The sequence below is a fragment of the Girardinichthys multiradiatus genome, chromosome 12, assembly GCF_021462225.1.
Source record: "Girardinichthys multiradiatus isolate DD_20200921_A chromosome 12, DD_fGirMul_XY1, whole genome shotgun sequence".
NCBI classification, from domain to species: domain Eukaryota; kingdom Metazoa; phylum Chordata; class Actinopteri; order Cyprinodontiformes; family Goodeidae; genus Girardinichthys; species Girardinichthys multiradiatus.
The window spans coordinates 32948004-32966388 of NC_061805.1; the positions used below are offsets into that span (position 1 = coordinate 32948004).

The 18385-nt window shown below is 40.1% G+C and overlaps 1 protein-coding gene across 3 annotated transcripts in view; it reads right to left on the reverse strand.

Annotated features, from left to right (window-relative positions):
- Positions 1–18385, reverse strand: part of acacb (acetyl-CoA carboxylase beta) — a 41187-nt gene that overhangs the window by 21621 nt on the left and 1181 nt on the right. For 2 of the 3 annotated variants that reach the window (XM_047380965.1, XM_047380966.1), the window contains 15 exons: positions 17678–18227; positions 6438–6570; positions 6219–6357; positions 5980–6089; positions 5777–5858; positions 5596–5694; positions 5380–5489; positions 3728–3838; positions 3426–3635; positions 3163–3333; positions 2900–3061; positions 2664–2827; positions 2218–2368; positions 2011–2114; positions 1840–1921 (listed from right to left, as the gene is read on the reverse strand). In XM_047380965.1, the coding sequence (XP_047236921.1) occupies positions 1840–1921; positions 2011–2114; positions 2218–2368; positions 2664–2827; positions 2900–3061; positions 3163–3333; positions 3426–3635; positions 3728–3838; positions 5380–5489; positions 5596–5694; positions 5777–5858; positions 5980–6089; positions 6219–6357; positions 6438–6570; positions 17678–18207 (2358 nt within the window). In that variant the 5' untranslated portion in view covers positions 18208–18227. Of the gene's footprint in view, positions 1–1839; positions 1922–2010; positions 2115–2217; positions 2369–2663; positions 2828–2899; positions 3062–3162; positions 3334–3425; positions 3636–3727; positions 3839–5379; positions 5490–5595; positions 5695–5776; positions 5859–5979; positions 6090–6218; positions 6358–6437; positions 6571–9442; positions 9603–17677; positions 18228–18385 lie in introns of those variants that run through there. The other variant, XM_047380967.1, reaches the window with a different exon arrangement.

Sequence of the window (18385 nt, forward strand, 5' to 3'; positions counted from 1 at the left end):
CAGTTGAGGTGGGAGAGTCTGTCCATAGGACAACAATCAGTCGCACACTGCACCAATCTGGCCTTTATGGAAGAGTGGCAAGAAGAAAGCCATTTCTCAAAGATATCCATAAAAAGTCCCATTTAAAGTTTGCCACAAGCCACCTGGGAGACACACCAAACATGTGGAAGAAGGTGCTCTGGTCAGATGAAACCAAAATCAAACTGTTTGGCCACAATGCAAAACGATGTTTGGTGTAAAAGCAACACAGATCATCACCCTGAACACACCATCCCCACTGTCAAACACGGTGGTGGCAGCATCATGGTTTGGGCCTGCTTTTCGTCAGCAGGGACAGGGAAGATGGTCAAAATTGATGGGAAGATGGATGGGTCCAAATACAGGACCATTTTGGAAGAAAACCTGTTGGAGTCTGCAAGAGACCTGAGACTGGGACGGAGATTTATCTTCCAAGACAATGATCCAAAACATAAAACCAAATCTACAATGGAATGGTTCACAAATAAACGTATCCAGGTGTTGGAATGGCCAAGTCAAAGTTCAGACCTGAATCCAATCGAGAATCTGTGGAAAGAGCTGAAGACTGCTGTTCATGAACGCTCTCCATCCAACCTCACTGAGCTCCAGCTGTTTTGCAAGGAAGAATGGGCAAAAATTTCAGTCTCTCGATGTGCAAAACTGATAGAGACAAACCCCAAGAGACTTGCAGCTGTAATTGCAGCAAAGGGTGGCGCTACAAAGTATTAACGCAAGGGGGTCAAATAATATTGCACGCCCCAATTTTCAGTTTTTTATTTGTTAAAAAAGTTTGACACATCTAATAAATTTCATTCCATTTCACGATTGTGTCCCACTTGTTGTTGATTCTTCACAAAAAATTTTTATTTTATATCTTTATGTTTGAAGAGTGAAATGTGGCAAGAGATTGAAAAGTTCAAGGGGGCCGAGTACTTTCGCAAGGCACTGTAATTTTCCACAAAACTTAACATCCCATTGAAGATAATGTATCCATCTTCTTTTTTGCAAACGTTGTATGTTTCTCTGCATTTTAAAACCTAAAAATGTAAATAAAATGTTGGCTACTGACAACAAGTTCTTTATATTAAATATTTTTCAAAAACTATAAATTGTCTTTTTTCTAAAGGTCATGTAACATTTGTGGCTCTAAAGTTTTATTTAGCTGAATGGCAGGTAAAATGTTTCTTTGGATTGCAAAGGATGCAGACCCCTCATCTAGAAGAACGTGCTCTGGTCAAATAAGACTTAAACTGAACATTTTGAATAACATGCAAAATGTTATGTGGAGTAGAGAAAGCATAATGTCCCCCTGGTGACTAGTGCTGGTTACAGCGTCATGGTGGTTGGATGTTTTTCTTTTGCTGGCCAGAGTTGATGGGAAGACGGATGGAGTTAAACACAAGGCAATCATGGAAGAAAACATATTCATCCATTAGATTGGTCCAGGCAAAGTTCATCCAATGTGATTGAGGTTAAGCTATTTTACAAAGAAGAATAGACTAAAATGTCAGCATCTAGAGCAAAGGACAAGACATAACACAAAAGACTTGCAGATTCAATTGCAGTTGGTTTGTGTTCCGAAACATTCGTATTCAGGGGATCAGAAAATAAATGCACATCACACTTCCCAAATTTTATTTGTAAAACATTTTGGAAACTATGATACCTTCCACATCACAATTATGTACTTTGTGTTGCTCTATCACATTCTCAATAAAATTATTCTCAATAAAATACACTGAAGTTTGAGGCTGTAATATAACAATGTAATGTGCAAGGTGTATTAATATTTTAGAAAGTCACTGTAATTAAAGCAGATACCTTCAAACAGTACTTGACCCCTTCATATATCAGGTCTACATTGACAGAGTTGAGCAGGCTCTCTGCCGGCAGTACCTGGCCTCTGCAGATTCAGCAGATAAAGGTACACTTACTGTGAGTTCAAATTGTGGAACAGCGGGACTTCATTAACAGAAGAGGGTGTCTACTGGCCTTTCCAGGGAATGCAGGAAGTCTGACATGCTCTTTCTGAAGACAGCATCAGCAACATGCAGAGCTCCACAAACAATGCCCAGCATGGTATCTGGTCTTTCTGCCTGTAGAAGGAGGGCACCTCTTTAAGAATGTAAACACTGCAACCATAATGCAACACCTGGCTCCGGAATAAGTTACTGTATGTACTCTTGCAAAGACTCCGACCTGCACTTTCTCTGCAATGAGATGATCCAACCAGCCGGTGTCAATGTCATTGTTTCTGAAGCTTTCGGTCTCAAGAAGCTTGATGAGGTATTCCACCGTAGTCCTAAAATCTCCTCTGATGGACAGCTCCTTCATAGCTACCACCATGTTTCTGTGGAACATCAGAATGCCTTTTAAATATTTGTTCTTCTACAAAAGATATTTTCAGAAGTTTGAACTTATATTGATTTATTGCACATTTTATTTATGCACTAATTAAGAAATGCATTTTAAAAAGTTCAAGCAAAGTTGGCAGGACTCAATTTCCGCTTTGTTTTATTATGTCACAGGCTGTTACAATATCAGAATAGATATTGCATAATTTGCAATGACTTACAATCAACCAAACACCCAAAGGCTTTATTAAATAAAGATCCGACATCACAGCATCATAAAAAAAGGCTTACGAGATGGCTTCTTCACGGTTCTCTCCCCATGAAAAACAGTGTCCAAACTGGGAATCTGCAAATTCATGGAGGCCACCAGTGGCCCCCACACTGAAATACCCCCAGACGTTTTTACTGCTGCGGAAGTTCAACTCCTGCACGGTGCCAGAGCTGGGCTTGAACCCCTGAGAAGGAGCCAATGATCACAATCATTAGTGAAAATAAAATGCAAAAGTGTTAATGAAATTAAACTTTACCTCATCTGGATTCTCACTGGTGATCCGAGCTGCTATAACGTGACCTCTTGGACTTGGAATGCAGTCTGGAGTTTCAAAGTTAACAATGGAGTCACCCCATGGACTTTCCTCATAAAGCACTCGGATGTCCTTAATTCTGTACAGAGGGATGCCCATTGCAATCTACCGGATAAAACACAAGTTCACTGTCTTGATGCAAGAAGGTCTCAATTTGCATCTGTAACAATTTTTTTAATTTCTTTTAAATCTCCGCTGGAGTTTACCTGTAGTTGTGCTGCTGGCAAGTTTACATCTCCAATCATCTCTGTGCATGGATGTTCCACCTGCAAGCGAGGATTTAGCTCCAAAAAGTGGAAGCTTCCGTCTTCTGAGTAGAGATACTCCACAGTGCCGGCACTTACATAGCCCACCATCTTGGCCATCCGCACTGCATACTGGGTTAGAGAGAGAGAGAAGAAACAAATTGTTCTTAAACAGAGCCAAACTTTGGTTAGCCAAATAAAACTAAGCAGGGAGACAAGCTGACCTGCTCCATTTGCTCTAATGTAGAGGCAGGAGCAATGGTAGCGGGAGCCTCCTCTATAATCTTCTGGTGCCTTCTCTGGATGGAGCAGTCTCGTCCAAACAGAGAGATTGCATTTCCGTACTCATCTGCCAGTAGCTGCACCTCCAGGTGCCTTGCATGCTGCGCCAGTTGCATGATGAAAATGGGTGATCCTGGAACCTCTGTCTGAACCTGCATTCAGAGAGAACAAAGGACGAGTCAAATGCAGGGATCTATTTTTAAAAGATAAAATGTTTTGTCTGATGAACCATATGAACACAAACTTGTCTGAAGAAACTTGGAAATTCATCTGAATTTTCAACTTTCCGGATGCCCTTTCCACCTCCACCCTCAGAGGCCTTGATAACAACTGGATAACCAATTTTTTCAGCTCCCTGAAAAGAGAAAATAAATTATAATATTTGGCAAAAATCAGTGGCCTCAGGACTCACTGGCAGCCCTGATAAAAATGTATAAAAGCCTTAAAATAAAATCATATTTTATTCCAGCAGCCAAATCCTAGACTATTAAATATAGAACAATCCAACCTTTTATCTGAGTACATTTATTTATTATATATAATTTTCAATAGGTAATTTGTGACGTTCTGTTTCCCTGGGATATACAAATAATATGACAAAGAGGCAAAGGTTTGTGGTCCACCCTTTTAAATGGGAAAGACAATAGAATATGTGTGAGGAGGGAGGTAAATAAGTAAAAATTAAGTATCCACAGCCCATTTTCAGAACGTTGCAACACCATGGCATCTTCACATCATCAAGTCTCCATAAAAACCATTAGATAATCTACCAACTAGATTTTTAAGAAGGCATGCCAGTCTTTTCTGCCAAACTATCACAACTGTAAATATGAGTAGTTTCCTAGAATCTACTGGTGCTTCAACTGCAACTGTGCGCCCTGTTCAGAAGAGACTAATGGTGCTCGTCTTTGTACTCGGAACATGGATTTTGCAGGTTCCCAGACAGAAAAACAAGAATTGTGACTGTGGGACCTTGCCAAAGAGACTCGAGCTGAAAATCCAAAATGGCTGCACGCTTTTAGAATGTAGTAAAAGTTACCTGTCTGAACTATAAACTAAGCACTTCTAAACGTTAAACCAGCGACACACCCAGTACTGTAAAATATCCAGTTCTGAAGAAGTTTCTTTTGCATTTCAACCAATTAAATAATAAGATATATATTATTATTGGCTTGTATTGCTAATAGTAGTTGGACAGAGAAAAATGGCAAATCCAACTGGTTTCAAACTTGCAACCACAACACTCACAACTCAGCAACAAGATCGAGCGCTTTGGCAGAAAACACTTGCTCGGCATAAAACAAACGGAAAATATTCCTGCCTGCTGTTAGGTATGGTGGAGGATCTGAGATGCTTTGGGTCTGTTTCCCTTTGAGGGCCCTGGTCACCTGTTAGAGTGCATGACATCATGGACCATATTTAAAATACCAGGAGCTTTTAGATTTAACAAAATTGCGCCTTTCTCCCAGTAAACTGAAAACAGGTCGTCATTGCCAGGATAATGACCCAAAACGTGCCAAAATTTATACAGCAATGGTTCACCAAACACAAAATCAACCTTCCATGGCCACCTCAGTCCCCAGACCAAAATCCACTTAGAAAACCTGTGGTGTGAGCTGAAGAGAATAGAACATTAAAGAAGATGCAGGACTCTGGATTAGTTAGAGAGGTTATACAAAGAGGAATTGTCAAAGATCCCCCTGATCTATGCTTCAACCTGAAATGTGACAGGATGTACTGTGACAGAACTGCAATAAAAGAGTTTCTTTTCATGCCTTATTTACACATAAATATATGTGTTGCCTATAAATGTGGAAAACACCGTATAAACATTTGATTAGATAAATTTGTAATAGAAGAAAATATTAGGTTTTTTTTTTTCATTTATACACTTACTGCCAGGCCATCATCTACATCACGGACACAGCCCTTTGTGTAGACCTCTAGAGGAACACTGATTACATGTCCCTGTCTTTGGTCCTCTTCACTCCACTCCACTCTCAGACCTGGACATGCCACATTAGCACATAAACAGACGTACAAGACAAGAGCCTACAAATGTTTGACCACCCTTTGTAAGAACTAGGACTGTGTGGGCAAGTAATGAATCACCTGATCCGCTCCATGGTAGTGTGGGAATGTCAGCGCTCTGGGCAACAATGGAAGAAGCCACCTTATCTCCAAGAGCCCACATGGCTTTACTAGATGGACCTGAGAAACACTGCAAAATTAGGTGGATGAAGAAAGGGCGTTAAATCAAATGAAGGCTATGAAGCTTTAAAGGAGGTTTTACCCAAGAATGATATCCCTGCTTTGTTCAGGAGTTCGGGCAGCTTTGGGTTTTCAGATGCATGGCCCCAGCCGGCCCACACAGCCTGTGCAAAACAATACAAGTATAAAAATATATGTTTATTTGTGGATTCGGTCTGTTATCATGGAGATAACTAAGAATAAAAGTTGAACTGTTACGCCATGAGGCAAGAATGTGAATTGTACCTGCACTGGGATTCTTTTTGCAATGTCTACAATCAGCTCTACGTTGGCGTAGTTGTTATTGTTGGTGCCACCGGGCACAGGCACATAATGGTCAGCCATTTTTATGTATTCTGCACAGGAGAATAAAAGAAAACAATATCAGGCCTCATGACTCAACAGCAAACTCACCGTATTAAGTGCTTTCTCACTGTAACTCAGATGATCTTGGTAATGACTGCTGAGTAACAGTGCACAATGACCTGCGTTAGCCTTCAAGTCTTCAGGTGTAACCATGACCACAAAACGGATGGTCCTCTCATTACGGAACATCTCATAGGACCAGCGACGGATAGAACGCATGCATTTGACTGCAGCGATGCCATTGTTGGCGATCAGCACCTGTGTCACAGAAACAGAAACTACCTGATTAGCCTCAGGAAGCTGCTGCTGTGTCATGAAAACAAACAATGTATTCATACCTTTTCTATGACCCGGTTGCCACCGAATCGGGTGACAAACTCAGCAGGTGAGGCGACCGTGAAATCCCTGTGGAGATCCATCTTTCTGTGTTCACGTCCTTTTTTCACCAAGTGAGGACCAGACATGCTAGGTCTAAAAGGGAAAACTTAATGGTATGTATTCTGGCCAGATACATGGCAAAACTCACCCACTTGAGTTTGTTCTGTTCTTTTAACTCGGTATGATATCTTACAAAAATGTAAGCATGTCATTTTCTATGTCAGTGTTAAAGAGGACAAAAAGAGAAAAACAGCGCTGAAAACCAAAAACCTGAGTGAAAGGTCAGCTGCAGAGACAGACTGTGCAACTACTTTAAGTCTGGCCTCCAAAAAGACACCATTATATAACTCTCTATTAGCAACATAAACGTAGACAATTATTTACTCATGATTTCACTTTTTATCAAGTTTTAACAGTTCTGGAAGTAACAAAATGGAAATATATCAAAAAACTGACACACTGATGCCGACTTTTACCTTCGTTCCATTTTCTAGTTTCTGGAACAGACATATTTTGCAAGCACACTAAATAAGCCTGTTTCTTCTCAGAGAGCAAACTTTGATCCTGAGTATCATTAGCTCTGGGAAAGATCTTTAAACTCAAAGTGCAGAAAATATATTTACAGATTATGATGCTCAAAAAGCCCTCTTACCTCTAACATATGGATAACTAAGAAAAGATTGAAGGGAAACATTTTTATTAAACCTAAACTTCTTAATCCTAGGTTTATGAGTTGTAGAATGTTAGACCCAAAGTAACAACTCAAATGTTTAAAATGCAAAAAAAATGCTGGCAAGTCAATAGGTTTTGACTCATTTGATAATTTCACATTTGGTTCTTACAAACTGTAAATTTAAAATTGAAGTTCTATAGAAACAGAAATTATACTAACAACAGGCAAACAAATTTAAAACAAAGTTTTAAAATGTTTGTTTCAACCCCACTTACATTTTTCCTCATACTATTCTTAAAGCATACAATCCTTTTAATGAGATACTGAAGGAAAAGTGCTGGAGTGATCAGAATTTTCCCCACTGTAAGAAACACAGGCCCCTATCCTGACTGTTTCTAGACACTGCCAGTCAGCTGGCTGAAACAATGCTTCTACACTTTACCCTTGCTTATAAGAAATATGAATTTGTCTGACACGCACACTAGCTAAAGGGACACCACTCTTTACTCTTGTTAGGGTGAAGCTATTTAAAACTACAGTTGGCGAACTACAAGCAGCCCTTACTGCTGAGCACCTGACTGCAGACTGGTTACCGCAGATAGCCCAACTAATTAACCCGCAAATATCAGCTTGTAATACTCCCACGGTTTCTATATAAAAAAAAGAAGGGCAAACAAGATTAGGTCTAAAGTATGTGTGAAAATCAAAATAACAATAACTAAATGCATGTATAATATAATATTAGAATGGTAATAATATATAATCTTAATTTGGCAGCAGTTGAAACATGTGTTGCTTTTGTTACAAATAAAGCAGTTATATAATGTTATGCATTTTGGTTTTTAATTAACATGTAAATACTATGAAATAGTGGTAGTTTTACTCAAGCTTATACCTTATGATCTCTCTGTGTCATACCACCTATACCTAACTGACTAAGACATTCAATCCTTAGACCAGTAGAATAGCACTCTGGCTCACAAACTTTACCTTCTGGCCCACAGAAAAAAAACAGAACAAGAGAAATGTGATCCTGACTATCAGTTCAGTATTCGGTATTACAAGAAAGCAGGGCCGGCCCAACACTAAATGAGGCTCTAAGCAGAGTTTGACTTGGATCCCGGCTGCCAACAGTACTACCATTAAATTATGATTCAACTAACACAACTATCGGTCAATAAAAATATTCACAATCAATGCACTTGATGAATAGTACAAAACATAAATACATTTTATAACATTTCATTTATAAGTAATTAACAATTACAAATAGTTGAAAATCTGCAAGTTCAATGGCGAGAGTTAAAAGCTTGGCCAATTCTTAAAAACTAGACAACCAAAAGCAACAAAACAAGTTCAAGCTCAAATATATTCAAAATTGCTTGGGGGTCTTAAGCAGCAGTTGATTTTGTTTTTGCTTAGGGCTGGCGGTGCTTATAAAGAAAAATATAATAACAACTCAAGCAGTATCAACTACCAGTGTGTAGCTTTAACTATTTGTAGGTACTGATTTTTTTGTTTTTATTATTATTGTACTATTTCTGAGATCTGATTAAAAAATAGTTTAAGTACATACCATCAGTATCCATGGGCTTCTCTCTATTGTCCTTAATGCATTAGGATCCATTTACTTTATAAATGTTCAGACCCATGTTGGGTAAGAATGACAACCGCCTGTGTGAGCATTACTTAATGTCTGCTGTCTGAGTTGGTGTGAACTTTAACTCTTGAACTGTACCTTTCACTGAGGAAATACAGCCTGCCATTAAAATACAGCCAGATAACGTTGTTTTTTACAGCTCTGTGTTATATACAGTGGAGCAGCATAGAGCAGGTAGGGGCCACCTAAAAGAGGCTCATGCTATATTGCACGATTAGACTCTAATCATATTCATGAGGGGGTTTTTCAGAAAATCGCTTGAGCAAAAACAATGCCAGCTTTTAACTGCACCGTTTCATGATAAGGTCACACCCACAAAGTTATTGGTTGTGCACATCCTTCCTCTAAAACGTACAAATTGCATTGTTTTACCATTTCCTTAAAACAAGCGCTAAAGTGTAATGAACTTTGTGAACTCCAGCAAACGATCTATTTCCTGTTCTAACGCGTCTGCAGAAGTTGCTATTAGCTGTCGATTTAGGCTCTGCAAGCATAAAGTCGTCAGTTATTTTTTCTACATTTTTGTTGAAACCTGAAGCTAACACTGTTTACATTCCGATTGCAGAAGCAGCTATCAAAGTCTCGGGTTAAACAGAGAGAGGGGAGTGAAGCCTCTTTCTAAAAACACTCACCTCTGGAGGTAAGGGAACAAATTATTCCGATCCATTATTTGCCCCGTTTTACCGCGCTGAGGCTCTTTAGCGGATTTTCAAAGCTATTTCTGCCAAGACCAAAACAAAGAGGTCTCCACACAGTCCGTCCTCCTGGGTCCTAGTGAGCCTCCTTCCCTCCTCCCTCCCACAAGAACAGCAGCGCAATTTCTGCAGATCCCCTGAGGCTCATTGTTGGCTGCTCTCTGCAAATATGTAACAGAGCTGCAACTGTTGCTTCTGGACATGAATAGTGTGGGATGGGGGGGGGTTTATCACCAGGATGTCCCACAGAATCAAATACAAAAAGCCTTAGTTCGTGCAAAAATGCTGCAGGACTTCAGCAGAGAGATACAGGAAGAGATATCACGCAAGAGATACCATATGTGTTTCAGTGTACTGAAGGGAAAATTGTTGGTTGGAAATTGTTACTACAGCATGGTACAATGTACGGTGGCCGACAGGTGCAAACCCGAAGCAAACCGCTAAACGCACAGCAAACACATGAATGATGCCAACTCCAAAATACACAAACAGCTGTTGCTGCAAAGTCAATGCAACCGACTGTCCACTGTCTCTACATGCTCATCCAGGAAGTGTGAATGCTGCAAGTTGCTTACTCGATGCAACCTGCTGGGTTTCCTTAGATTGATATTGAGATTAATAAACTGAATCCGACTGCACTGCTTGATAGTAAAGATTAATTGGAATGTGTGTACTCGACTTGAAATCTGAATGATTCAATTGAATTGACTTTCTACGTTGTCTTTAGACGATGTGTTGTGAATTGGTACTATATAAATAAACTGAATTGAGTTAAATTGAATTATAAATGCCCATGAAAAGAAGTGTTTGTTTGTGAAATGCAGAATTTTACTGGTATTTTTTCTATATTATAATTGCAAAGAAGGATGATAATGAGCCCACCTACGCTTGAAAACATGTAATTTGGGAACAATATTTCCAAAGGAATATCTTTTAAATATGATTTTTTTGAAATTCACTTTGAGGTATTATTCATATTTATGAAGTCAAGAAAAATGTAATCCTCCTTTTTCATAAGAGTTCATTACCAAAGATTTTCTTAGGTAATGTATGTGATTTTTCCATAAGAAATTCAATAGTATTTGGTCAATAGATTTAAGAGTTTGATTGTCTAAATCCAAGGAAAGCTCAGAATAATTAGTTGTTATATCCCCTCAGATTTAGATGACAATACCCGTCCTCTAAAACTTAGGTCTCTTTGAAGCCATAGATTAAGGCATTTTTTTGGTTTTCAGTTAAGTAATCAAGGGAACAAAATTTAATGAACATATTTCGGAGTTGTTCTTTGAGATAATTACGCCTAAATATGTGACACTTTCTTTAACAGAAATATCACATTTAGATTCTAAAGCACAACCTTTAACCGTAAGAAGTTCACAGTTTTTTATATTCTACGGAGCCCGCAAGGGGACATGGGGGAATTTTTTTCTTTTGCGTCCCCACGCAATACTTTTGCGTTCGCTCGCAATTATTTTGCATTCCCACGCTATACTTTTTGCGTTCTCACGCAATAGTCTTTGGGTTATCTCGCAATACTTTGTGGGAGACCTGTTTTTGAGATTTATTGAGTCTTATTTGGAAATCGGCCATAAATAAAAGTCTTCAATCAGACTTAAAGACAGTTATCATCCACATGCTGTCTAACTACTGAACTCAGGACAATAATACTGCACGGTAAACCACATCTGTGACACTTTATTTGCTTATTACTGCTGTATGATGTGTACTTTTTTTGCACGCCACTTTTGTTTTTATAGTGATTTGAACGGTTCTTCTTATCCTAAGCATTTAATCGCATTGTTGACAGCATGTTAATCTGCATATGACAAATAAATTCAATTCAATTCAATTAAAAAATACTTTATTAGTCCCAAATGGAAATTAAATGTTGTTGTAGCTCATATTATGAAGGTTTCTTCAAAGAGCCGTTGTAGATGCTGATGGCTGTGGGCAGGAAGGATCTCCTGTAGCGCTCCGTCTTACAGTAGATCTGAAGAAGCCTCTGACTGAAGACACTCTGTTGTTGTAGGACAGTCTCATGAAGAGGATGCTCAGGGTTCTCCATAATGTTCTTCATTTTATGAAGAATCCTTCTTTGCACAATGATCTCCAGAGGTTCCAGAGGAGTCCCCAGAACAGAGCCAGCCTTCTTCATCAGCTTAAGTCCCTGGCTCTGATGCTGCTTCCCCAGCAGATGATGGCAGAAGAGATCACACTTTCCACAACAGACTTATAGAAGATATGCAGGATCTTGCTGCAAACACCAAAGGACCTAAGCTTCCTCAAGAAGTACAGTCTGCTCTGTCCCTTCTTGTAGATGGCTTCGCATCCTCCTCTCCTGCTCACAGCCAAACAGACATTCCACCTTCCTTTGACCCACAGGACCCACAGCTGTCCAGTAACACCTCAAAATTTTCATCTTCCACCTCAGCCCTAGACTCTTCTGCTTCTACATATTTGCCTTCAACCATATCAGAAGATGCTGATGCTTCCTTTGCTTCCCCCTTCCACCTGTGTGTCTCAAGAAGTCAGGTGAAGATGCAACTGGAGAGACTGAATCGGAATAAGGCTGCAGGTCCAGATCATGTCAGCCCTAGAGTCCTGAAGGCCTGTGCAGAGCAGCTCTGTGGGATTCTGCAGCACCTCTTCAACCTTAGCCTGGCCCAGAAGAAGGTTCCGGTGTTGTGGAAGACCTCCTGTCTTGTTCCAGTACCAAAGAAAACTCACCCATCAGTCCTCAATGACTATAGACCTGTTGCCCTGACATCCCACATCATGAAGGTCCTAGAGAGACTCCTGTTGGCTCACCTGAGTAAGCAAACAGTAAACCATCAGGACCCCCTTCAGTTTGCTTATCGCTGTGGAGTTGGAGTTGAAGATGCCATCATACACCTGCTTCAACAAACCCACTGTCATCTGGACAAAGCCAGCAGCACTGTGAGGATCATGTTCTTTGATTTCTCCAGTGCATTTAATACAATCCAACCTCATTTGCTTTGTCAGAAACTCCAGAAGACTCAGGTGGAGGCCTCAACAATCTCCTGGATCAAAGACTACCTGACAAACAGACCACAGTTTGTGAGACTGAAGGGTTGTGTGTCTTACCAGGTAGTCAGCAGCACAGGAGCACCACAGGGGACTGTACTCTCACCATTCCTTTTCACTCTGTACACCTCAGACTTCCAGTACCAGACAGACTCCTGTCATCTGCAGAAATACTCGGATGATTCTGCAGTCGTGGTGTGGATCAGAGATGGACAAGAAGCTGAGTACAGGAAGGTGGTGAACTGCTTTGTGGCATGGTGTGGAAACAATCATCTCATTTTGAACGTGACTAAAACAAAGGAGATGATTGTAGATTTTAAGAGAAACAGGAATAAGTCAAAAACTATTTCTATCATGGGAGAAGAAGTGGAGGTGGTGGAGGAGTATAAATACCTCGGTGTTCACCTGGACAACAGATTAGAGTGGAGATGCAACTGTGAAGCCATCTACAAGAAGGGACAGAGCAGACTGTACTTCTTGAGGAAGCTTAGGTCCTTTGGTGTTTGCAGCAAGATGCTGCATATCTTCTATAAGTCTGTTGTGGAGAGTGTGATCTCTTCTACCATCATCTGCTGGGGAAGCAGCATCAGAGCCAGGGACTTAAAAAAACTCAACAAGCTGATAAAAAGGCTGGTTCTGTTCTGGGGACTCCTCTGGAACCTCTGGAGATCATTGTGGAAAGACGGATTCTTCATAAAATGAAGAACATTATGGAGAACCCTGAGCATCATCTTTATGAGACTGTCCTACAACAACAGAGTGTCTTCAGTCAGAGGCTTCTTCAAATCTGCTGTAAGACGGAGCGCTACAGGAGATCCTTCCTGCCCACAGCCATCAGCATCTACAACGGCTCTTTGAAGAAACCTTCATAATATGAGCTACAACAACATTTAATTTCCCTTTGGGATTAATAAAGTATTTTTGAATTGAATTTAATTTAATTATCCACACAGAAGTTTATATAGTTGGTTACACACTCAGTCATGGCATTGATGTCCTCTCCATGTGGCTGGCACAGTGCGTCCCAATCTGTAGCCTCAAAGCAACCTTGCAGAGCTTCTTCAGATTCCTGTGACCATTTTCTCACAGTCCTCTTTATTACAGGTTGCCTCTGAACAAGGGGCTTATATTTCGAGCAGAGAAAAACAAGATTGTGATCTGATTTGCCTAGAGGAGGTCTTGCTGTAGAGATGTATGAGTCCTTGACATTTGCATAAAACAAATCCAACGTTTTGTTTTCTCTGGTAGAGCAGCTGACAAACTGTTGAAACGTTGGAAGTGTAGCAGAAAGTGAAGCGTGGTTAAAATCACCAGAAATTGCCACAAAAGCATTGGGGTTTTGTGTCTGTAGCTTAGCAACAACTGAGCTGATGGCATCACATGCAATGTCGGCAACAGCAGAAGGTGGAACGTAAACTGTTGCATAAATAACTGGTGAACTCTCTGGGTTCAATATCTGGACTGCAGAGTTGACACTTCACAGTTACATGTCCTGGATTACACCATCTGTTGTTCACAAGTACTGCCAGTCCACCTCCTTTACATTTGCCGCTCCTCTTTAAATCTCTGTCTGCTCGTATGGTTAAAAAGCCTGGCAGAGAGACGCTGGGACATGATCCTGCAGCCATGTCTCAGTGAAGCACGTAATATTGCATAATACTCCGACTGGGTCCTTTATTGGGCTTGGAGTTCATCCAACTTGTTTCCCAACGATCTCACATTGCCCATCATAATCGACAGAAGAGATGGTTTGAACTTCCTCCTTCTCTCTCTTCTCTTAGCTCCTGTTCTGCATCCACGGCGTCTCCTTTTCAACTCATCAGGGATTTGGGGTTGTAGTTGAAGTATTATTTGAGCTTTTGAGATATTAATCAGCTGCTCCCGGTTGTAAGAAACAACCCAATTGCCATGGCAATGCATCATAACAAATGTCCAAAAGTAGAAAAGTATTAGGAAAAATCCTCCAAGCTGCACATCATCCGACACCGGAGAGGACAGTCGTCCAAAAAAAATCAACTGTATCCGCCACAAGAGGAAGAGTTCCCAAAAAAGAATAAATCAGAATAAAAAGTAACAGAGCTACTCCTACCTGCTGCCACCTTAAGTGGCACAATTCTAGAATCTAGACCATCAATCTAGAATATAAACCATACCAATGCCATATCAGTGCTGTTTGTTTTGTGAGTAATTTATCAAATGTGCTGCTGCACAGCTTTCTCAAGGTGATCAACAACTTTTTGCGAGCGAATGCAAAAGTATCGCGTGGGGACGCAAAAGAAAACAAAAAAATCCCTCCATGTCCCCTCCCGGGCTATGTAATATTCAAATGAAGCCCTGATATATCAGAGAAAGTTTGGATTAAGTTTAAAGCAGGGGAAACTTTGGTTTTCATTTAAAAACAGCGGCGTATCGTCAGCTAACTGACTAATTCGGATTTCTTTACCAAAAACAGAAATATCTATTAGTTGTTTATAGAAATATAATCAGCTAGGAATTGAGTGGCTAAAAGTAAGAGATAAGGGGAAATTGGGCCACCCTCCTTGCATAATTGCTCAATTAAGATTGAATCTATGGGAGGTAACATTTTTTTATTTGACAGAGCAATTAGTGTTATTATATAATATTTTAATTATATTGCAGAAGAGCATGTCTGCTCTCTGCTTCTGCATCCGCCCTCACATCAGAACCGCTGAGCCTTATTTTATAGGTTCTTGCAGAAAAGTGCAGGGCGCACCTTGCCCTTTACAAAATAAAAATAATGCTTTTCTTTTCAAATTGTCCCTGGATCCTCTTGCATTGAAAGAAATAAAAGGTTTTAGGCTTTTGCAATGCTGTTTGAACAGTAACCGCTTAAGAAAATATCAGAACATACACCAAAAGCCAACTAAATGAATAGGTTTTAGCTTCTTTTTTAAGTATAATAGGAATAGACTGTACGTCCCTCTAGTTTCTAAATAAAAACAAATTCCACCCTCGTTGTAAAACTATCTTCAGCAGCATCTTTAGACAGTATCTTAAAATCTTTTAGTCCTTTGCATAAATGCGAAGGCCCTTTATGTATACGAAGGGCCCACGGTAATAGGCCTGGTCCCCAGCCTTCCTAGTCTGAAGAATCTGTGGCCACAGTTTCTCTCCCTCTCCAGCTGGTCCTCCTTCATCAGACCCACCATAAAACGGACATCAGAGGACTCGCAAACCACAGAGGTTTTGCTCATCTTCCATATGCCATCTCTATGCTGTCGTTTGGTAAACTGTACAATAATCTGGAGGGTTCGGTTCTCCTCCATCTTCCTAGCAGATGAACTGTATCAACGTATTCATCCATCCTCTCAGCCCATTCTGGAACAATCTTCCCCAGGAGTTGAATCACATCCTACCGAACTTTTTCCCACATCGTCTCCTTCATCCCTCTGATCCTTAAGTTCTATCGTTGTTTATAATGATCCAGTTCTCTTAAGTTAACTTGGAGCTTGTTAACTTCCTTACGCATAATTGACACCTCAGTCTCCATAGTAGCTATCTTCTCCTTACAATCTTTCACTTTGGCGGCATTGCACTCTGGGGCTTTGGAAAGACTACTGATCATTACCGTGTTTTGGGTTAACTTTGCGGTCATGTCTGCCATCTTTTCATATTGGGTGTCAAATCTCAGCTGTAATGCTTGAATGGCGTCCAGTAGATCCTCCATTGTTGTGTTATGGTTCGTTATTTTGCAAACATGAGCTCCCTTGGAAGGAGTATGAAGCAAATCTGCCATATCATCGAGGGCACTTTTCCCTCCTGCACCTCTTTTAGTCTCCATGTCTGACATGTAGTCATGATCCATTGTAGCTGAAATTGTGTCTTTCTTTGCATTTTCTTTTGGGGTTTGGGTCTTGTGTAGCTTTCTTTGTATTTTAAGCATGACTGAGGTAATAAAACTGAAATTTTACAGGGTTGAAAAAAAGCTGGTAAATTATGTTTGTGTGGAAACACACAAACATAAATATAATAAGGGCTCCTACACATTGTTCATTCACATAAATTTCAATTTTTCGATTGTTTGTGTAGTTTTTGTAACATCCTGGAAATTTGAGTAGAAAATATTAACCTTAAATCAATGAATAGTTGCCAGGTTTTAACTGCATCAGTTAGCCAAATCATGAAACAACACAATGTTGAAATTGGCGTCTGATGGTCAGTACATGTCTAGGGCTATTTCATTACTTTATTTAGCATCTGGACTATATTTCTAAATCTATAAATTGTGAATTTTAAGAATACAGAACAGCATATCTTTAAGGCACAGTTTTTGAACTTTGTTACCTTAAGAAACAGCAGGTTTAGTAACTTTGTTTAGAATTTTAATCAGATCTATTTTAGGAAATATGGGTCTAGTTCGACCTAGATATAAAGTAGATCACAAAAGTAGCAAAATTACCTTTAATTTTATTTCTGTTTCTGCATGCATGTAGTCAAAAGGTTAAAAACCAAAATACAGATGAGTAATATTTTAAAATCAATGTGTGATGTTGCAAATCAAAGATAAAACATGTCATATAAATAGAAATTGGAACAACCACTTCATCACTGCATCCTACCTTTCTCTTTTTCATGATGATGGTTACCAGAATAAGCACGCCAAGCAGAGCGCATACCTATAAGCACTAAACTACTGCTCTGGCTTTCCATCCCAAAAAAGCTATTTCAGCCTGAGCCAAAAAAACAAACATTTCTGGTAACTTTCAAGAGTTTCACAAAAAAAGGTGAAATCTAAAAATCAGCCAAAGACTCAAAAGAAGATTAATCTGTTGTGATCCAGGTCACACAAACTTCAGTTCTGAAAGTCACAGGCCAAGGCTCTTGTTCCAATAATAGAGCCGAGATGTTTGGCAGGCAACAATAACACAGCTCTGTGTAGTCAGGTGATAACGCTTGTGGAGAAGGAGAAGATCGTGTTACCAGACACTACATATTACTAACATTAGGTTGGTCAGCTTAAGATCAAAGTTTAGACCTGGAAAACTATCCTGTTTAGTATTTAGTTGGTTAATCAGACGCTTTTACATGTCACATTCCAGGGCTTTAAACACTCTCTGAGCTCAAATCGTGGGAACTAGATCTACTTAGAAAGAGACAACCTCTTACTTTAGCACCAAAGAGCTGGACGGTGGCACAGCAGCAGACGCCTGGTCAGTCGCCGATCTGGATGCAGAAACCAGAGGTTGAGATGCACCGCTTGGAGGTTTTGTCATCAGCACTTCCTCATCTGAAGAATTATCCTCCGATGCTCCGAGAATGAACTTGAGGCGTTCCCGACGCTCAGATCTTGAGCTCAGCATCGGTGGGATGGTATTAGACGGGTTCTGTGGGGTCTGCGGCAGCGGTGCCTGCCCTGAATTTACCTTCGGGGAGGCCTGGAGAGGATCACACTTCGCTCCTTTGACTGAAAGACCTGCACACTCACAGCTGGCCAGATGGTTGTTGCCATCATTGCATTTTGATTTGGGAGCAGCTGCCGAGGGAGATGGTTTGCTTGCATGAGAGCAGGCATGTGCAGTGGAAATGTCCTTCTCAACTGAATCCTCTCTTTTCCCAGGCATCGCTACTGTTGTGGTTTTATTTCTCCATAGTAGCATTAATATCCAGATGAATGCCAAAGCTACAAGGAGGAACATTTAAAGACATCTTTCTGAGGCTGTAAGAAGAACATAATGGAGATAATCAAATACAAGGATAAAAGGTACAGGAAATATTTTTGTCTGATTCAATGTCAGACAACAAGAAAAAAGGGAATATGTCTCTTTACACAATGTATGTAAAGCTCTAGTCTCAGATGTAAACAATACAAATCCA